This window comes from Emydura macquarii, unplaced genomic scaffold (assembly GCF_026122565.2).
Source record: "Emydura macquarii macquarii isolate MOO-44397 ecotype Brisbane River unplaced genomic scaffold, CSIRO-AGI_Emac_v2 contig_1644, whole genome shotgun sequence".
Taxonomy (NCBI): Eukaryota; Metazoa; Chordata; order Testudines; family Chelidae; genus Emydura; species Emydura macquarii.
In genome coordinates this window covers 24,384,272-24,406,917 of record NW_027131781.1, presented here as the reverse complement: position 1 = coordinate 24,406,917, position 22,646 = coordinate 24,384,272, and the positions used below count along the sequence as shown (strand labels likewise).

The window sequence follows — 22,646 nt, the reverse complement described above, 5'->3', positions numbered from 1 at the left end:
AAAAAAGATAGGATATTATTATTATTATGAAACAGATTGTGCTCTCCTACAACAATGTAAATCTGCTGTAACTTCAGTAGCGTTACTCCAGACGTGCACCAGCAAAGAAGAATTGGGCTGTGTAGAATTAACCTGTGGAATCCATTGCCCAAGATAGTGAGGCAAAGAGCATAATAAGACTTTTTAAAAGGAAACTAATAGCATCTGCAATTAATTTTACTTTTTATTAGTGTATCAGTCTTGGCTCAAGACACGAGCTTGAATGACAATTGAGATCATTAAAGGACCTGCCATTTGCATCCCCACCAACTGTACAGTACTGGATAGTCAGCTCAGTGCATTAAGAGGACTTTCACCTTTCTCCAACAACAGCCAGTTCTGTGGGTTCAGTGGGAGGATATAGGATCTGATGTGCCAACGGCCCCTAAAATCTTTTCATACTATGAGAATTTATTATTTGTGTAACAAGTCTGTGTAGAAATTGAGGATAACAGAGTAAGAGATTTCCTTTGATTAATTATATTTGTAAATATAGCAAGTGAGTGCTTTTACACTGCAAAATTTAGAAGTAAATGTTTTGTTTTCTGGGCACTATCTCCAAAGGTGTTCTGGCACTAAAGTTTTATTATTAGGTACTAGTAGCATTTACCTGACATCTTCACCTTCCTCTAATATAGACAAACAGATAGTACACTTTTCCTCTGTGTCTTCCTCTGTTCCTTCCTCCCCATCTTGTTTGCAGTGCAGTTTCCTCTGTGAGAACCAATCAGTTGTTACCTTATTAGTAGAGATGACATTATTGACAAACTGAGTAAAATCTGTTTACATGCATATTCAATATTTCATTTATAGGAAAACATCTGAGACAAATTACACTTGACATTTTAAAAAGTAAACCTTCAACTTGCTTGCTTCTGTTAGATATCAAATGGATAAAAATGAGTATAGAAACGAGAATAAAGAGTTAATAAAGCCTAAATATTAGTTTAAAAGATACTTGGACTGTGAAGTTAAGATTTTGTGTGTGTCTCTAAGCATGTGAATATTTTCAGCTCATGCATGAATAAACATTTCAAGCAAAACTCATACTCATTGTTGAATTATACTCAGATACTAATATCTGGTACCTTAAACCTTTACCTATCAAAATAAACACCACCATCCAGATTGAGAGGATCTTGTATATATAACAGTATCCAATGGCCTAAATTGCCTCATAATTGTAGATTCTTTTTAAGTTGCCACATAACTGCTCCAGAATCAAAGTTCTCATTTTAAATGAAAGTCTAATCCTTAGGATTATGGAAGCCTTCAGCAGAATATGAACAGAGTAATGGAAGCGAAGATGTCTGCCCAAGTCTGTAAACATCTTGTTACAACTCTTAAGATGAAATACATCTATTATTCTCCACAATGTGAACACTGAAGTCTAATGGCAATTTAAAATGTCAGCATTAACCATTTCATTGCTGATCATTTCAGCAATGCCATCAAGTTGTGGTTACCCACTATTGGAGGTATTGATAGATACTCTGAGATAGAGTTGTGTGGCGGTTAGATGCTATCAAGAGTCAGTGGGATGGGAACTCAAACTGTCACCTCTCTCTCTTTGCTCAAGAAGAGATATTAAAGAGAAGATGCATTCCCTTTATACTATCAAAAGTTCTCAACTGACTTCTGAATACCAAAACTCAGACCTACCTGTCCCCTTTAGTCTCAAACACCTTCCTGGATGCAAAAAGTCCAAAACATCCCCTACCCAGCTGCTTAAGTCTTCAGCTTTTCCCTGCTACAACTAAGTTACTTTGTCGGTACAGAACTCTGCAGTACACTAAAATTTAGAGGCAGACTAAAGTTAATTGAGGATAAAAGTAAAAGGAATGCTATACTGATGGAACTGGACAGGAGACAGAGGGAGGTGAGACCTGGGAAGGAGAGCAGTGCTGCATAGTTCTTGGGCTCCTGCTGAATTCTTCAGGTTTAATATCACATAGGACTGAGTGATCTCCATAGAATGCTGGAAGTTGTGTTTGTAGTCAAATTCAAACTCTAGACATCTAGTTTCCCTTCAGAATTTTAGCTCATATAAGTCAAGGGCTGTAACTGGACTAAAAGGCATACTCTAAAGGCATGGGCTTTTTTCCCCTTGACACTTGTGTTACAGTGTTCCATGTAAAAAAGCAGAGCACTGTTTATTAATCTCAAATTTTAAATATTCTTTCCTTGCTCTAAATGCAAACAAATGGTATGTCCATACCTATGAGCGAAAATTGTTTATGAGTTGACTTTTCATTAATGGGTACTAACATTTTTTCTTAAAAAACATTAAGTTCCACCTATATCTTTAGATTTTTTGGTATTCAGCGGAATTTGGAATTAATCTTAAAACAAGAATGAAAAGGGTTAGGCTATTAAATTGTACTTGCTCCTCATTCAGCTGTTAACCAAAAACTTGGATGGAGAAAAATCTAGCTGTCATTCTCAAAAGAGCAGCAACTTTGAGATAATTTTGCTTACAAACCTTTAGATTAGGAGTATATAGAAAACAAGTGCCTTTGGAAATTAATTGAATAGCTGCACGTGGTAATATTTAGTATACCTGCAAAAGAAAATATACAAATGTAGAGAAATCCTCACCTTTTTGTATTTGTGTGGATACGTGCACCTTTCAATAGTTCCCTGGGAGGCTCCACGATTAACATTGCCTAATCGCTCTTCCAAGTGAATCAACTCCTGAAGTCAAGAGACAACCAAGATAAGAACAATGACATACCAAGTAGCTAAATAATTAGTTTTATTCTATCCACAGAATGATATACAAAACAACACCATTGGTTCTCCCACTTATTGACTCTCAGACAATTTACCCAAGAGTGGCAGGATTACAATTAAATCTACCATGTAAAGGAAAAGTTGGGGCTTTCTGGAAAAAAGATACACAGAACTTTTTGATGTTTTAAGAGAGAGAAAAATATTGTTTTATCCTAAAAGCTGGCAACTGTTTTTATAATCTAGAAATGACTGATTAGTATGTTCATAAATACTTGTGTGTCTTGTGAGGAAAATGTTATTAAAATGGTATTCAAATATATTTGCTTTCTAACAGTCATTAAGAGAAAGAGAAAAGACAGCTTACGATGGATATATAGTTTCTTATTCTCCAGCAATACAAGTTTATTAAAACCATGAGCTCTCACTGAAGGTTTTTTTTCAGTGGACTAGTTCATTAACTCTCTGCATCTGATACCATATTTATAGCTTCAATTCCTGTATTACATGATAAACTGAGGACAGCACCAAAGTTGCCAAGTTTCACTCATCAGGTGGATCTCTACAGTTGTTTAGAGGCACCAGTACCTTTCACCACTGTCTTGGAAAGTATGATGTCCTATTTATTGTAAGAGCTAGATGTAGTGTCAGTTAATAGCCACCTAATGCTACCTTGTCTAGGAAAAGGCACCTTTTATTGACTAACTTTTTTCAGATACCATTCACTCACTTTTAGTATCTATTCTGCTCCTAGTCTGTGATAACAGCCAAAAATCATTCTAAAAATTAAGGGCATTTTCTATGCATTTCTTTCTTTTACATCCATATGTGGGGCTAATCCTGCATTGCACCCTCCCCTCGTTCCCTCAACACATTTTCGCATATATCTATTTATTCTATTACAAACCTCAAAATTGCCCCTGAAAGGGCCTCTGAATGATGTTCCATCCAATCCCGATGAAATGTAACGGATGTGAGGGTAGCCCGCCATGTCTGGAACCTATTCAAATAGCAGACGTAAGTTAAACCTATTCAGAACAGTTTCAGTATTTTACTGTTCATGTTGCAAAATATAAGATCCTTTTGCTTTTATTGAAGTCACTCAGTCTCATATATACTGCTCAACTTGAACTAGCATATACAATTCCAACTAATAAGTACTGCAACACCACACTGAGCTTCCTTGTTATAATGCTCTCTAATAGAACCAGAAGAAAGAACCCTTATGGGAGATGAGATGCTCTTCAATTATAATTCCCTCTACCTTCTGCATAATGTATTGAAAATTTTAAAACTTGCTAATTCTCTCACAATCTCAACCTGAACTGTATAGACACTCCATAAATACTGGCAGATCTTGGTAAACTCAACACCTCAAGCTGATGTATGAAATCACTATCAAACCTGCGGTAGATTCTCAAACATTAAACTTTTGCTATTACATAAAAATCAATATAAACACTCACTCTATAACAATGATCAATATTCTTATCTTACCCAAGCAACCTCATACATTTTTGCACGCTTAATGTTTACAAAGGCAAATCTAAGAGAGAACACCCAAGTTTCGGTAAACATTTAAAATGCAAACCTAATAACCTAAACTGAGATCCTTGGAGCAGGGATTATTTTAATATTTATACAGTGGCTAGAATACTGTGGGGCCAATCCCAATTAGTCTCCTTAGAGATGGATTACTATTCTATGTATGAATAATAGTCCTTATCTTATTTTGAAAACACATCCTTAATAGTTTTATAAGAACCGTTCTTGTCATGGCATACTGTTAAGAGGGTAAAAAAATATTACTTTAAAAGTGAGCAGCCAATTTAAAATGAAAACTTAGTCAAGCCCCAAAATGTGCAATGTCAACCTTGAGAAACAGTGTGCACTGAAATTAGATTTAACTATGGAGGAGAAGCAATATTTCCAACAGTCAGCTAGCACCTTCCTGACTATTGTAAGTAATGGCTCGGAATAATACACCGAGATGTCATCAGCAAATCAGAAATGCAAGATATCTTGGAGAATTTAAAAACTTTCATTTTGTGCTGAATACTTCCATGTCCCAGTTTTGTTTTGGTTTTTTTATTAGAGAGAAGTACATTCGAGCATATATTTACAGGTTTAATGAAGATTTCATTCAATCTTTCCTGTTCAAACTTATAAAATATGTAATGTGATTAAGTGGAACTAATTAACTTCACCTTTAAGATAGTTTTGGTATGGACAATATGCCAAGACAAATCAGTAAACTGTCTTTCTATCCACAATGATTCAAAAATATTTTGTTGTATGGACTTCATAAAGAAAAGCTTTTCTGGATAGGACTGCCAATATACTTCCAATACTTTAATATTACTTTAGTTTAACCAATAACAACTTTAAAAGCTTTAGTAGCAGCAATGATTTTTTCTGGGCCAATTCACTGAATATATTTTTTGTTGTTCAAATATTTTAGTGTGCTATCTAATAATGAGATAGGAGCTGTTGCCAATGCAAAACAGACACACACACGCCGTGTATTAAATTATTTACTACAAGCAGTGAAGATAAACTGACAGGAGTCCACTTGCCAGGCTTCCAAGGGAGCATAGTACAGGAGAAGATTCTTCTGTAAGTATGTAACTGAACAGGAATCTCAGATTAGCAAGTATATGAATACTGATATAAAGTAACAAGCGTATGTCCCCATCCCCAATTTTTACTGACAACATGACTCAAAAGGCTAGGAAGCATGACTCAAGAGTGGATCAGTCTAAGAACACAGCCAACTCGTTATGGAACATTCATGTTGATTTTTTTATAAAAGTTACTTACCAGTAAATGTAAGTCAGTATGATTGCCAGTATAAAGCTACATTTGTACAATGTGCATACATCTACCTGCAGAACTGATCACTCCTGCCCTCCCTTAAAAAAATAAAAGCAGCATCTATTGGAGCCACTTACACATTTCCCCTCACATCTGACTGAACATGACATTATAAATAGTTTGGCTATGACTTTGGGGGAGTTTAGTGGGAGGGATGTCTACAGGCAATTATTTAGGAAGATAACAGTTACTGGTAATCTGATCCATTACAACTCGGTTATTCCTCTTCATTTTACAAGTATTGAGGCTTTTTTTTTTTTTTTTTAAACAACAACAACAACCTATCTAGCTTCCACTTGCTGACACTGTATCATGACATGTTCTAAGAACCAATTGCCCCTCAAACTCCTCAGTCTCTTGCCTCCACTAAAAGAAAGAGGGAGGTGGGCCCTAGAGGAACCTCCTATCTTCCAGGCAGGAGCTCTTTCCATTGTCGTTTTTTTCCCCCGTTCTTCCTCTGCCTTGGTGTCCCCCGCCCCAAGATTGAAAACAGGAGTCTACAGCAAAGCAGTATTTGATGAGAAAACAGTAGAGCAGGCCCAGTTAGACAGAGGCAGAGACTGGGGGTGGGGACATCTAGGGGTGTTGTCAATGGGATGCACTGTCCTTTGGGGAGGAGAGGTGGCACCTGCAACACTGAAAGGCCAGGCTCAGAAGGGGAGTGGAAAGATGCACCCCATGAGTACTGGCCTCCTGCCAGCGTCAGTCCTTGAGCATGGCCATATGCTTTCCCTGCACAGGCCCTGTCAGGCATGGCAAGTGGATGGGGCTGTAGGCCTGAAGCTATGCTAAAGGGCCAAGGTTGGGAGAGGAATGGAAAAATGCACCCTGGGGATTACTGGTCCCCAATCCTCCCCCCCAAATATAGAAGTCAAACTATGCAGTTAAGCTCAAAAGGGCATATTCCATTCCATTCCATCCCTTCCCCAACTGTACAATTTCATGAGAGGCAAGCCTTAAGCTGTCACGGGTGGGACTTCACCAGCAGGAGATGGCATTTTCGAAGCAGTAAGCCAGAGATCCTTGAATGTTCTGTTTTGACTGAAGTGAAACATGGTGTCCAGGACAGTCTCCAAGAGGCTGATAAATCAGAGGAGCAGGAAAAAGGCACATGGCAGGAAGCTTCACCAATTTCAAACAGAGTAACCAAGGATTTCTGCCCAATTGTTCCAGGAATGGCCTTAGCAAGTTCTTACTGTGGTCTGTATCCTGAACCCATGACCCCTTGATAGGTCAATCAGCTTCCCTCTGAGGGCAACTCTGACTCCTTCAGGCTTTGAAACTGAAACCAGTTTAAAAACAAAACAACCCACCCACCCACCCACCCCAGTTCCCCTGTGTGTTATCAGCTGCTGTTATATGAGGGGTCTGTGCAGTGACTCTGTTCTCCTTGCAGCTCCTTCAGATACAGGTTTTTGCAGCAAGGCCTCCTCTGCTGTTTTCCATCACACAATCCACAGGCTTAATGAGCCATCAGAACAGTTTGGCTCACACTACCAGCCTGCTGGTGCTGGTTAGCCCTCTATTACCCTGGCACCCTCAAGTGTGAGTGTGTTAGTGTGGGCTAGTACAGTCCACCATTTTAGCACTGCTTTTCCTTTATTGCAGAATGCAGCACAGAATGCTCTTCTAGCCCAAACTGCTAGCCTTTCAGTGCAAAGAGACCTTCCATTTTCTCTCTGGTTTCCCTTAAGTCAATGTAGTGTAACTCCACCTAGCTTTTTAACCACAACTGCCTGCATGTACCAAAAGACTACCAGAACAGCTGGAATCTGCAGAAGAGGGACAATTAAGCTTTCATCCTTCCAGTTCCCCTTTATGTATGCCAGACTAGCCTAGCCTACCATTTCACTGAACCTAACAAGAGCTTTCATCCAAGGGACATTGCTGAGTATCTATATGCTCACCCCCTCACCATCAATGGACAATCTGAATGGCTACGATTCTGCCATATGTTAGCATTCAGGGAGGGGAGTGTCCCATCTTGTACAACTGTATAACCACTTCATCAAGGGTTTACATCTCACAGCATTTTACATAAGTAAGGGGCTTTAAGCTTGTGTGTTTTTACCCAGCTCTGCTCTTCCTATCCTCTCCATGAGCTCCTTTTATTTATATATATATATATTTATATAAACAAAAGGAGATCATGGAGAGGATAGGAAGATATATATGATGATGGGGGCAGCAGTAGCAGCAAAGGCATAGCCAAGTCAGGCAGGATAGCTCAGTAAATTGGGGGGTTTCCTATCATTACTGAGGTGGTTAGCAGAGCTGACCAGAAATTTCCTGATGAAATAGTTTCACTGGAAAATGCCAGTTCACTGAACTCAAGACTGCTTGTGAAAGTGAGTCAGGTTTGATGAAGTTTTAACTTCAGCATTGAAGCTCTAAACCTCCGTTCAAGCTGTGGCTCAAGGATTTCCAGGCTCACTGGAAAGAGCCAAGAAGCCCTGCGACACGCTTCCTGAACATCTGAGTCTGAGTGTTAGGAGCTTTGTAATATATTCTGTCTATATCTAGCCCTTTGTTATCTACGGCACTCCTGTAGAGACACCATCAGGAGACAAACAGAGAATGTTGCTTCAGTTAATCTCTTCTTATATTTATTTTGAACATATGGAGGAGATCCCCATGCCTTCTGTTCAAGTGTTTTTCCTGTTAGCAATTACACTGGCCGGGAGAGTTAGTAAATTTAGTGGGTTTTATCTAGCTGTAATCCCATGTTTTCCCCCAGCTCAGATGATTCTCAGGCTTTCAATAAGAGTTTTCTGCTCCCAAAATTATGGTTTTCACTTAAACCGATGTATTTGTGTTGTAAACCCTTGCACAACTAGGGCAATCAGTTGCCCACTTTAAATATGGTTGGGACATTCAAATTCGGTTTATGAAAAAACTGCTCCTTGAAGCAAATCAAATTTAGGATTACACAGCTGACCAAAGAAGAAGTGTGCGGAGCATCCTTATCCACTGTTTCCAGATCGACACAATCAGGAATTTGTCAGGCTTACAGCTCTTCATAAAAGATCCCTCCTTCTGTGAAGCCTCACTCAATCAGGCAGGTGATCTTTAGATGGGAGAACAGCACAGTGCTTCATTCAGACACTTTCACCATATTGCTACCTGGACTTCAGTGCATTCTTTTTGTATCACTATAAAATAGATTTTTAATCTGAAGGAGCTCTTAGACAAGATTCTGCATTCTCTCTCTCTTGATTTGCCTTCATTAAAACCCCTTCTTATGGTGAAGGGAGCAAGGGAGGGAGAAAGGAAGAATTAAAAACACAATAAACCCCGAAACCTCAAATAAAAGCTGTTTTTCCTCTTGGTTCAGCTTTCTTGTTTTTTAAGTTTCCCTTCCATTTGTGGAGATCACTGCTGCCTCGTTCCCAGATGTAATGGATCATAGAGTACCAGGTGCCCATGAGGGTCAAAAGTATTTACTTGCCTACCTGTAATTTCCTGAAGTAGGCCCCCGGTGCTCTGTGAAACCCCTACCCAAGGAGACACCTAATGTGCCTGTATTCTAGTTGGAAGGGAAATCTCAGTCCTGTCACAGTTACATGGTGAGTTGCATTTTAATCCCCTTTTGTCCTTGAAAGCATCCCTTAGGCAATGCTTAAAGGGGTCTGAAAAAAAGTGAGAGATCTATCAATCTGGGAGCAGCAGTGGTATGACAGTTCTTAAAGAATGGCCCTCAGCAACCAGCTTGATTTTAAACAAATAAATCTGCTGGGTCTGTGGCCATCTGTCACCTCCAGGCTCACACCATTTTAGTCACTGCCCTCAAGTGACAGGCCTGTCTTCTCCTTCACCTCTCAAAGTGAGAACCATGTGGTTCAATCACTCTGGGACCAAATCTCAGAGTCAACACTGAAGCTGGCAATCTATCCAAAGTAACACTGCTACATCATCCTAGAAGATGAAGCCATTGTCCAGCTGCAGACTGGGTAGCAGAGGAATACTCCAAAGACTAGTTTTTTGGCCATTGTCTCAATTAATTGAAGAGGTCCTAGAAAGACAGTGGTTCAAGAACTTGAGCCTGAGAGCTACAGTACCTTCCCCCAGTACCAGCAGATATATTCTCTCATCTCTTAAAAGGAGAGACATGCCTGTGCAAAGTCTTATAGATGAAAGAACCTTGGAAAGGGCCACTTTATCATCATTCCAGATGGTGCAGAGTCCAAACCCTGAAGCGCCTGGATTCAGGACTCAGATTTTACGAGCAGATGAACCCCAAGAGATTGTTGAATCTCAGTGGAGCTTGCACTAAGAGGAAGAATCGGAAATGTAGGTGTCACAGGAGAAAGCAGAATCTGCCCACAGCTTGTTGCTGGCAGGGGGAGAAGAGCTACTAGACTGAGGATCAGTAGTCACTAAAATGACCACTGTGCCTCTCTGGATCAGTAACTGACCAGATGGATTCTTGGTGTCTCCTATTATTCTAATCTGGAGAGTAGTGTAGATTACTCGAGGCTTTTGAAGCTACCCTTCAGCCATACTGGAATCTCAAAGTGCTCTGCATTTCTGCCTCAGGAACTTCAAAATGGAGTTTGTTTCAAGCAGGTGCTTGGACTGAGGACATGAGAAAATGAGCACTGAAGATGTAAGGCCAGTTCCATAAGAAAAGCTTTCAACTGGTTCTCAGCCTTTCCTTGATTTGCACATAAGTCCACACAATCGAGCAGGCCCAGGGGGCGAGGGAGGGGAGGTCCCACTCAGAGGCACTTGACCAAGATGTTCAGAGACTGATGTCTTCCAAGAGTCACACTATTTGAATCCTGAACGCTTCAATGTCATCAGGGCTTAACAGTAGAAGTGTGTGGAACTAACTAGGACTGCAGGTGCTACTCTGAATGAGTTGTACCACTGAAGGCAGTCTTTTCTAAAAGAAACTTACCCACCTTAACTGTTAACATCACTAAACAAAACAGGTAAAAAGATCCCCGATGTAAATATAGAAATGTTCTTTGGCTGCAGAGAAACATTTTAAATTGTTCAAATTGGCTTTGAAATTCCCATTCACCTCAATGACAGTGGTGGGACAGGGACCAAAGCAAAAGAACTGCAGCTAAAGAACTCTGACATTCTTTATCACAATAGCTTATCAGAAACTGGATGGGGTCAAGGCCACAATACATATATCCTCAAGTCTGAATGTTCAGATCCACTAGCAAATATACATGTGGACCCAAAAAGACTGCTTTTCGAGAGAGTTTCTGCTTTCTATGTAGAGCATACCTATACACCACATGTGACGATCAGTACGAGCAATTCTTCAAGGAAGACCAAATATAAATATACTTTGAGGCAGCTCTTTCTGTGAAAATCAACCAGCTCTATTATACACATAGAACAGGCTGTCACTTAATGTAGCATAACATTAAGTGATTATGTTGGCGACTGCAGACTGATCAGGGAAAAATCATATTGGCTGCAGAGAAACATTTTAAATGGTTCAGATTGGCTTTGAATTTCCCATTCACCTCAATGATATGTGGTAGGGCGGGGACAGAAGCAATTTTTGCACTGGAAAGGGCTAACTAGGAATTCATTTTTAAAATAAAACCACTCAGGAAACAGCACAAATTATTTATACAGAATCAAAATCTGCTTTGTTCAAAACTTCCAGTGGCCCTGCTAAAATAAAGTACATAATTTATAGTATGTAAATAAAAGCAGGCTCAGGAATGTACAGGTATGGGAGTGACTAGCGTGTCGCATGAAGAAAAGAGGATGACAGAGACAAGCTGTGGGAGTAGAATTTTCAAACTGCAATTTAGCTCTCTGTTTATGTAGTTTAGTTATCCATGTGCACTTAATGTCACTGTTGATGGAAATCATCAAGTTGCTTTTGGAATTTTGCTGCTCTAGAAAAATATTAGTTTTCCTTTACACTCATTCTTCCCCCTCCTCCTTCACTCCCATTTTTCCAAGATTGCCTTGAACTAGGACTTGCTATTGTTATAAAGAGATCAAGGTGCCCTTCATTTTTGGCATTTTTTGCTTGCCCTTCCCAATCTTCCATCCCTTATTGCTTTTATAATATTGCATCCATAGCATTTATTCACTGAAATCTCTAAAATATGCTTGTCAAGTTCTTTAAACGCTTGCACAAAACAAAGCGTGAAATGATGACAGTTCGAAAGTCAATCAGTTGTTTCACCAATGAAGCCTCAAACCTTTCCCAAAGTGGTTGTTCAGGAAAAAGGTCAGAACCCCATAGCAAACACTGAAGATCAAACTCCACTTCTGTCTCCACTTGTGGGGGAGTGAGTCCCAGAAATAAAACTTGCAGCACTCCACAAGGCAGAACAGCAGTAATCCAACACTACCCTCTGAGGTAGTGGTATCTAGGACATACCATCTGAGCAACATTATCCATGCTAGAGCAGATAGTGTCAAAAATACCACCACCACCACCACCTCTTCCTCCTACTCATGGTCAACGATATCATGTATCATTGTATTTTCATTATATGAACTGAATTCAAAGAATGATTCCCACTACCAGAGCTCTAGCCTCCCTTCAACATTCATCTGTCACAGGTCATTTCAACACCTTTCTGATTTAGAATCCACGATGTTAACTTTAACCAGCGTCTCCTACTTGCAGCAAGATTCAAAGGACCCAAAACCCTCAGGCCCCCATGTTTTTACAGCAGTGCTACTTACCCCCCTGAACCACCAAAAGGTGACAGAAGGAGCACAGCTGCTTAAACTGGCACACAAGTATGCACTTTAAGGCAGGCTGAAAGCGCTTTGTATGGCACATTAGGTCCCTCACAAAATACAAGTAATTAACCTCTAATACCTCTCCAACCCCAGAATTCATAAACTATCCTACTGGAATTAGATCCCAAGAAGCCACACACTTTCCTGTAATTAACCCATGGCTCTTTTTCCTTTAACTGCTAAGTTTATAAAATTTGTTAAAATTATACATTCTGTACAGCATGTGATGAAAAGCTGAGGTTCTCTGGAATTCTTAAGGGTTAGGATGAGAGTCAAAGTTTGCCAGACTTTTCTCCACACCAATTTGTTAGTCTTGTAGATATAAACTGGAACAAAGATGTATAAGGAACCTGAATCTTATTCCTTTTTGATACCAGTGTAGTTTACTGGACTATTGCAGTATACATATGCATCAGGAATCTATGCATTGAAAGTAACTGATGTTATTCATGTTTGTTACCTATGATCTGGTATAAAATGAGGAAAATATAATTGTTTTATTCTATTAAAGATCATTAATCTAATTTAAAATCATATGACAAAGAAATAGGAGTTGCACAGATGGCCCATGCAACACAGATTAAAAATATAAATATTTGAATAGACTGTGCTGTAACCAGTACATTGTTGACCATATTAAAATATGGAATTATACATACTGCTCAAAAAATAAGGTTGCACCACTGATAGAACTAACCATCAGTTACTTTTATACATTCCAACAAATAACTGGTTCACTTCTAAGTATGCTAATGGTGCATCAATGCAATAGGAATCTTGATGTGTCACTGAAGTACTGGAATTTACTATGCTGGTTAACTAGCAAAGCTTAAGCAATGTAAGAACAAGTTATAAGAGGGGGATCTATTATTCCAAAAGTTTGCAGGTTCTTTATTCACTGCCTAGATTTTATTTTTGATTTACAGCCAGGGTGCCTAGGGTTCCCACTTTTAGATGATTAAAAAAATGAAGTCAGTAAGTAAACAGCTGTTTTAATTTAGCAAAACAAGGGACATTTAAGCGCCAACACCAAATATTTTGTCCTCCCCATGCCATTGTTCTTATGCGACAGAAAGCATGCACTGTCTCTCTATGTTAATGATGCCTCTCGTAAGAAACAACTTTGGGTGTCAAATGAACTATTTTGAAATATAGCCAAATCTATAAGTTTTAACTCCTACTGTGCTGTAAGGTAAACTATAAAATAAGCATCAATACTAATTCTGACACACCGCTTGGAAAGTTAATCACCCTAACACTGGTACAGTAAGATCTGAACTTTTAAAATCAGATGCAGAGGGTCAATGCATTATTTATGCAAGAGACAATTTCATTCAGACGTCTTCCATTTACAAGGCTGAAGTTAGAAATGTTGCTGTCCTAAATGCATTTTATTCAATTAATGCAAATCTGCACTAGCTTCCCATCTAGTATCAGCACATGTACGAATGGGATAGATTTTTCTTCATTTGTTCAGTTGAACACTTATTTGAAATATTCTGTACATATCCAATTTAAATGTAACAAATCTTGCACGAAAGAGGTGAAATTCTTTAAGAAATCACAGATAATTATTAACTTCCATATGAGTTTCCACAAATTATCTCCTTACCATTAAAGGAAGAGCACCAATTTGTAAATGATGAAGTCGAGGAGGTGCATGGTAATGTGCCAAATGAGGGTGCAATGGGCCCGGCGGATATGTAGCTGCAGCCACTCCAGCTTCAATTCCCAGTTCCCTGTCACATAAGCAAAATTTAACATGTTAGTCTAGTTACTTTTTGCCCTCTAGCTATATCTCCACTGCTTTGGAAATGTATATCATGGCTTCTAAACACATGCACAAAGGAAATTTTAAATAAAAAATACTTTACATGTAAATAAGCATTTTCCATTAAATCAGTTCTGTAATCCCATCACTGGTTCAAATAACGTGTTTGTGACTAAGCAACTTGTTTAAAAATTAAATTTAAAAAAAACCAGTCAAAATAAAAATTAACAAATACCTGTACAGACTTAACTTCGAAATCATGTGTTATGCACTACTCTATTACTGATTTGGAATCATGTGTTTTCATACAAGAAGTCTTCTCAGTTCACTATGGTTACAGGAAGTTGCCCAATGGCTGTGAGCCATTATCTTAGATCATGGCAATAAAGTTCTAGAATTTCCAGAACTTTCCAGCACTGTAATGACAGAGGCTCCTAGGAGTGGAAATCCATGTAGCAACACAACAGAAAAACTGATTACAAAATTACAGGGTTAATAGTTTCTGACTAGATCATGCTCAGAAGTTAAAGTTTACTTTTTTAGTACATATCAGATGCAAAAAGTCTTTTAAATAAAAATTCAGACACACAAGAGGAAAGGTAAATTAACTTATAGCTCAAAAAGGTCTGCACTTTTAACCTCAAAAGAACGTTCTATTGTATAAATTCCTTTTTGCCAGCACATAAGAGTTTTGAATTCTTGTTACTGCTGGTACCAGTTCAGCTATATGAGTACTTTTAAAAAACTGGTAGGTATTTGCTGGCATTTGTAAAAGCAAACTGGAAATGTGTTTAAATTGGCTAGCAGAAAAAAAAAAAAAAAAAAAAAAAGGCACTTTACAGAGATATCCATCTTAACACATTTTATCTTGCACATGCACTTGGCGTTTTGTTAAATTAAATCACAAACAGCATTATCAATGTATTCTCAAGATGAAAGGTCGGATGGCAAATACCAATAAACAGGCACCTACCAAGTCACTGGACACTAATAAGTAATTAAGAGTACTGACCAGGCTGATCTCTCTGGAGCTTGTCGAGGATGTGAGGACATTGTCTGAGGCACATGAATATGGTGCCCATGACCATAGTTGGGATGCATTCTGTGAGGATGCGGAGGAGGTCGTTCATGTGCACGTCTAGGAGTTAGAATACAAGACAGCACCAGTTCACTTGTCGCATATTTGTTAAGATGAACATGAAAGCTTAAATCAATTATCTCGATAGAATAAGTTAACAAAAATAATTACTTCATCCTTTTAAGCCTGATTTTGAAATTCAGACAGACAATTTTAATTTAAAATCTATATATAAACTAAAAACTTGTCTGTCATTCATTTCCAAATGTGAAATGGACCATGTAGTTGGCAGCCCGAGGTAGAGTGCAAAAAACCTTCAAGCTACAAGGATTCAACCTTTGTCTGACAGACATGACTAGAGAAAATTAGCTAAATGTTCAGCATTACGTTAAACATTTTTGCCAATCTAAAATCCAGTTTCATAATTATATGCCAAAATACAGAGACATTTCACAGCTGAAAAGTCATTCATATTCTTAATCTTTTACTGCTGCAATTCCCGGTAGATTAAGATATTTAGGTGTTCAAATGAAGCAATTTATTTCTGTTTTCTACATTAAAAGGCAGCAATTTCTCTTAGTTGATGATACTGAGTTAATTTCCTACTAGTCCACCTGATAGGAGTACAGTTTCTCCATGCAACAGGTGAACAAAGAGCATCTGAAATGTTTGCATAATGTACTCTACAGAACAGTTGGTTGTAATCCATCATCTGATGCTTCCAAAGGAGTCATGGAAAATTTTTAAAACTTTAAAAGCTTTGAAGCCTGGATTAGTATACAACTCTGTAGGGGGAGTAGCAGGTATAAGTTTCCTCTTCACTTTATTCTGTCAGTTTAGAAACGTGTGTTTTCCCAAAGCAACACAATGGGTGGATGGCATCAGGTCCAAACAACAACTTTAGTATTCTCTTGCCAGATGGTGCTTTTTGCAGGTGGCTTAGCCGTTACTGGTAGCTGCTTTGCTGCATAAAACTCTAGCAAAGGTTATTTCTACCAAGAAGGCCGCCACCAATCTATAATTTCTTCTGGCAGGAACCGAAAGTTTTCTGTGCTGCTATAGAAGAATGACATAGGAAAACTGCCTGGTCAATAGCCAAATAAGTAACTAATACTGAACTTAAAAGTTCTGTTCTCAACCTTGTCACATCAGTGTGACCCAGACTTTACGACAATTTTTTGGTTCTTGCTAAAGGAACCTATAGGCAGAGAAATGGCTCCTTAAAAAAATAAGTTAACAGCTTGATAATGACTCCCAGAGTGACTCTTTATGGTAGTAGTCAAAAGTGCTCTTTGTGAGTGAAACAGTGTTTGAGAATACAGATAAATAAAATTAGATAAAGTTGAAAATCTTATAGTTTAAATAAAAGTTTCATCTTGAGAGGTTTTAAAGTAACTTAAGTCTATCAAGATTACACTTTAGAGTATAAATTGTTTGACCTATTTGCCTAGTTGCAAATATCAACTCTGAATTAAAGATGTAGTTTCCTAGTTGTGAGGATAATAAAACATTGGTACATCTTATCAGGGGAGGCTGTGGACTAACCATTACTCAGATTTTAAAATAAGATTAGATATCTTTTTTAAAAATATTGTTTAATCCAGTTTCTGGGAGAAATTCTATGGCCCTGCAGGTGTGGGAGACCAAACTGGATGGTCATGGTGGTCCCTTCTGGCCTTGGAATCTGTGAATCTATGAGACCTGATGCTCTTTCCCTTTCGCCATGGGGAGAATGGGGTAGCCTGCAATACTTCAGAAATACTCATAACCCATGTAACTCAATGATATAATAAGATCTCATGCATCAGGGCTTTATCCAAACATCTCTAGGGGTCAGGAAGGAATTTATTGTCCTCCAACATACACACAGCCAGATATATTCTAGATGTTTTGTTTTGGAGGGTTTTTTTTTTTTTTTTTTTTTTTTTTGGCCTTCCTCTGAATCATCAGAGACTGACCACAGCTGGAGACGGGACACTAGACAGGGTGGATCAGTGCTCTGAGGTGGTGCAGAGAATCCTCCTTCTAGATGCCTTGTCAGTGTGTCTTGTTCACATGCTCAGGATCATACTGACCGCCAGATTTGGGGTTGAGAAGGAATTTTCTCCACAGGTTAGACTGGCATGCATATAACGGTTTAGGGCCTGTCTTGACAGCTGGGATCATCTGGGCACCCCTCTACTAATCAATTTCCTGCCACTGCAAGGGCCACAGGTATTAGTGGCAACTTCGTCTGTCCTGTTCTCTACCTGTGTCACACAGTTCAGTCTCCTAAGGACTGAAATGCTTTAGTTTATTTCACCTTAATATAGAGGTATCAGTAGAATTTAATGGCCTGTGATATACAGATCAAACTAGACAATTGAAAGTCCCTTCTGGCCTTAAACTATGAAAAGATGAAACTACGAAATTACTGTAAATCGTCTTGTCGCAAGAAGTGATAACATTTGTCATAAGTTGTTTAACTTTTTTATTTTGTTGCTGGGTGATCAATTGGTTAGTGCTAAGGGTTTAATCTGCTGTATGTACAGGACTTTTTATAATACTGAATTTTCTGTAAATTGGTGACAAAGTGGAAATTTTTGGGGGAAGGTGGGGGTCTCAGACTTTCAGTCTCTGTGGTATGTAAAACCCCAAATAATTTTTTTAATTACTGGTTGAACCAGGGTGGATACATTTTTTTTTTTTTTTTTTAATTTAAAAATCAGTTTTAATTTAAATTGGATTTAAAAAAAAATACTAAATTTCTCTCTCGTTTAAAAAATAAGTTACAATTAAATCTCATCACAAACATGCTAAACCTACACTTACATTCTCATAAAATTAATTAATGGCTATAGTCTGTCCAGCCTAACTACTAGCTTTTGCTTCTTGAAAGTTCTGTGCTTTCAGTTTCTGTTTCTCAGCCGACTAAAGTCATATGTGCAAAGACAGAACAACAACAGTCCTATCCAGCCTGTGTCTGTGCTTATGTGGTGGTGGAGCTGGGCCAAGCAATGCAGAGGAGTTAGTTAAGACACTGTCTTAAAGACAGAGAGACAAAGGACAGAGGCAGAGTAGAAAGGAACAGTGGAGTGGACTGGAAAGAAAAAAGGAAGACATTATTCAGTACACATACAGCTTCATATATTCCCCCACACTTTTGCCACAGAAAAATGGTCATGGCTTCTGGGCATAAGAGATATCCTATCTGGGAATATTTTGAAGAAATTCCTTCCCTGGGTAAAAAAGGAAAATGTCAAGTGTAAGCAATGCAAGAAGAAGATGCAGGACCTAGTTGTAAGAATGAAACATCATAATGAAAACTGCTTATTGAGAGAAAATGATGTGGATAAAAATGTGGATATGTCTGAAGAACAATGTGGATTAACCGGTTAGTAACTTAAATAATTCACTTTGCCATGCATCACTCTTCAAGATTCTCTCTCTATGCCTTTTAGTATAAGTGTGATTTAACAAGCAAATTCCCAAGCTGTTTGCCATGTTGGATGTTGCTAGAAAAAAAAAGTTTAGCTTAGCTAATCCTTATGGCTTGTTTAATTAGTTAACTAGGTTTAGAATCTATCACCCAAGTATACAGCACAGAAAGCTGCAGTAAGAGAAATCTAGAGTTGCCAGTTGCCACTGGGTGTCATTTTCTTATTTTATATTACATAATACATGCCCCTTATTTTGGAACATCATGGCTACAGACCATAATGGTGATGCATAAATCTATTCCCTATTTTACTTCAACATAACTCAGCTTTCCCAAGGGAACCCCATCCTATACTTGTTTTCTCAAAAAACAGAAGTGCCAGTAAGTTCTATGGGGCTTATTCCAAAATTAAGTGCACTCTAAGTGCAGTCAGTCTTAGCTTTTTTTTTTTTTCTTTTTTTTTTGGTAATTTGGAATCGGGTCTGCATCCTTGCTGAAAAAAATGTAAATGATCAGCTGAATAATAGAGTGAGAAGAACAACTATTCAAAATCATTTTGGAATTTTGTTTCAGGATTCCACTTAAGCTTAAGAGACTTTGACTGTGACTGTTTATCTGCAACAACTTCAGAGTCATCCATTGGTATTTTTAGCAGCAGTGCTGCAACTAAACATATTTCAGACAACAAAGTACCAGTAGCAAGCAAAAGATTTCAATCATCAAGTAAAACCACCGCCATGGATAGGTTTGTAGTAAGGACCAGCAAATAGCAACAAGACACCATAGATGAAAAGATTGCTCGGCTCATTTATGCCACAAATTCTCCTTTTCGCATTGTTAACAATAAACACTTCATTGACATGGTTGAGTCCTTACAACCAGGCTACACTCCACCTGGTAGAGCAGTCATTGATGGAAGGCTGCTAGATACAGTGTATAAGAAGGAACTTGAGCAGTGTGCAAGAAATACTGAAATTTGCCCGCTTAAGCCATGATGGGTGGAGCAATGTACACAATGATCCAGTAACGTGTGCCTGTGTGACAACAGAAGATGGGGTTGCCTATCTTTCAGGAACAATAGATACATCAGGAAATGCCCACACAACAAAATATTTAAAAGAAGTGGCAGTGAAAGCTGTAATAAACTATACACAAAAATTCAACGGTCACTTGCACAGTTTTGTCACAGACAACGCTGCAAACGTGGCAAAGATGAGAAGATACTTAGAAGATGAAAGGGAAGGATGCTCCTTAATAACATATGGCTGCAGTGCCCATTTAATGCATATTTTAGCCAAAGACTTAAGTACGTCTTCTCCAGGAATAAAAGAAAATGTTGTTGAAGTCGTAAAACACTTCCGTAACAACCATTGTGCTTCAGCTTCACTGAGGAGAGCAGGAGGATCCAAACTAATTCTCGCTCAAGATGTTCGATGGAATTCTGTGGTTGATTGTTTTGAACAATTTATTAAGAAATGGCCTATTCTCATAAAACTTTGTGAAGAAAACCATGATAAAATAGATGAAAGTACCTCATCCAAAATATCTAACATTGTATTAAAGAGGAATGTAAAGAATATGCTCAGTATACTGAAGCCTATATCCATAGCCTTAAACAAACTTCAGAGAAATTGTTGCTGCATTGCTGCTGCTGTCGAAATTTGGAAGGCACTTCAAGAGACATTGAAGAAAGAAATACCTCACCAGAAAGTTAAACTGCAGGCAATAAAGAAGTGAATGAATCAAGCACTAACTCCACCTCATTTTCTTGCGAACATTCTTGACCCCAGATGTAAAGATAGATGCCTAACTTCTGAAGAAGATGGCATGGGCATCTCAAAAATCACTCTTCAGTTATGCCAGTCATAATAAATTTCAGGGCTGGAGAGGAACCATTTAAACAGTACATGTTTACTGATGATGTTTTGAACAAAGTCACTCCCCTGAATTGGTGGAAATCATTAGCCAGGCACCTTGAAACAGAGTTCCTTCAGTTGCTAAGCCAACTTTTCATAGAAGTAGCTTCCTCTGCAGGCAGAGAGAGAATATTTTCATGGTTTGGTATTATTCGCTCAAAGCTAAGAAATCGACCGGGAGTTGAAAAAGCAGGAAAACTCGTATTTCTTTTTCAGTCTATGAATAAAAATGACAGTGGGAGTGAGGAAGATGAGAGCTAGTTGTAGAAGTTTTAAGGACAGAATAACATTTAGTGTTGTGATGATTCGTCTGTTACAGTTAATAAAATCTGAGAATTTAAAAAAAAAAAAAAAAGGGTTTAAGGACAGCTGTCAGTCAGCAACTCAGGAGACTGCTGCAATTGCAAATGTGAAACATTTATGTAACATTTAAGATTTTAGTTTAATAAAATGTAAGTGCTATTGTGTTTGTGATTTAGTTCTTACCATTCCTAATGTACTGGTGCTGCATCTGCAGCTTGACACAAGTAATGGGTATTATGTACTACTTCCTAAATTAATAAAAATCAAGTTATCTAAAAAATTACACAAAGTATACCCTCCTAGACATTCTCAAATGCTGTATTGAGTTGTAAATTAATATGTTTTAGTGATCAGATTTGCACCATTGTTTAAGAAATATGTGAAGTAGTATCAATGGGAAGCTTGATTTAAATCAATGAATTTCTCTTGGTGATTTAAATCAATCCACCCTGATTTGAACAGGATTTTTCCAGAACCAATACCAACTACAGATTACCTAATTCAAAACTGACTCGGACAGGTTGCATGGCTCCAAGGTAGGCCTTGCTCCTGACTTGTCTGAAGACTGGAGATACAGGAAGACTGGGTAAGCAAAGTTTGCAAACTCTAAGAATCAATGGTATGGCAGTGATGCTTTGCCTTTTGGGCCAACTAGTCACCTGAGGGGAAATGGACATTTCAGGACCCTGAGAGTGCCAGCAATAAGTGCTGTGCCAGCAACATCACCGTCTGGCTCCTGGGCTACAGTTCCAGCTCCTATTCTGTAAGAGTTCAGAAGACTGATAGCTGTAGAGTTAGCAAATCCTATTCTTCCTTTTTATATTTTTCTCTTTTCTTTTCATTAGCTGGAGGTGTGGGCCTTTTAATATTTCCTACTTTTATAGTGTGAAAATGTGGTTGTGTGCATGCATGTTATAAGCAGTCAGTCTACAAGGGAAAGGTGCCAGAAAGTAAGTTTCCCAAGTTTAAACAGTCCAAAAAAAAAAAAAACAAACCTGTCTGAATGATACTCATCAAAGCATGTCCTGCGTCCTATAATTAAAAAGATCTAGGATACAAGAAATTGGTCATCTATAATTTCTGGTAAGTAGGAGTTGTCAAACTTTCGCTTATCAAAGGTATTTAAGTCTGTATTGGAATATGTGTTTTGGGGAGATGGGGGAAGGAAACGTTTTGCCACCACATAAGAACAGAATTTTAAGAAAGAAGCTTAATTGGCCTCAGATGTTGGGTTCAGATGTTAGAACTGATAAATCAGCTTTCATGATTAAAATCTTGATCTAATTCAAAGATTTGATTAGAACTGGTAAAATTCTTTAATTGGGGTTTATAACCAAACATACAGCCACCTTCTCTAAATTCTCCAGAGAATTCGAAGAACTGGTTATCTCAAATTAGTTTGATGATTTGACGCATTTTATGATTCAATTCCAATTCAGCATTGAGATTCATTGGTTGATTTGACTTTGATTTGGTAGTTGTATTTCTTTAAGCTAAACTAAAAACAACGCTATTAATAATAAATAAGTTTGGTGAGCTATTTTTTCTTTCTTTCTTTAAAAGTTTTAGTAACACTTATAAAAAGATACCATTTATTTCTTTCAAGCAACACTGGTCCAGAATCCTTGACCCACTCAACCTTAAAACCCTGACCCCAATTAGTCTTTGGTTGTCACATCACCAATAGCACTTATGGAAAAAAAGTCAAATAATTTCTCTTCATGACATTTGTTTTAACATAGCTGGAAACTGAAGTGATTTTATCCATAATGATTTCCAAGA

The 22,646-nt window shown here is 38.1% G+C and overlaps 1 protein-coding gene across 3 annotated transcripts in view; it reads right to left on the bottom strand.

Moving 5' to 3' along the window:
- Nucleotides 1–22,646, bottom strand: part of RNF111 (ring finger protein 111) — a 72,710-nt gene that overhangs the window by 2,980 nt on the left and 47,084 nt on the right. For 2 of the 3 annotated variants that reach the window (XM_067555954.1, XM_067555952.1), the window contains 5 exons: nucleotides 15,162–15,287; nucleotides 13,991–14,117; nucleotides 3,677–3,769; nucleotides 2,638–2,733; nucleotides 650–777 (listed from right to left, as the gene is read on the bottom strand). In XM_067555954.1, the coding sequence (XP_067412055.1) occupies nucleotides 650–777; nucleotides 2,638–2,733; nucleotides 3,677–3,769; nucleotides 13,991–14,117; nucleotides 15,162–15,287 (570 nt within the window). The remainder of the gene's footprint in view (nucleotides 1–649; nucleotides 778–2,637; nucleotides 2,734–3,676; nucleotides 3,770–13,990; nucleotides 14,118–15,161; nucleotides 15,288–22,646) is intronic. The other variant, XM_067555953.1, reaches the window with a different exon arrangement.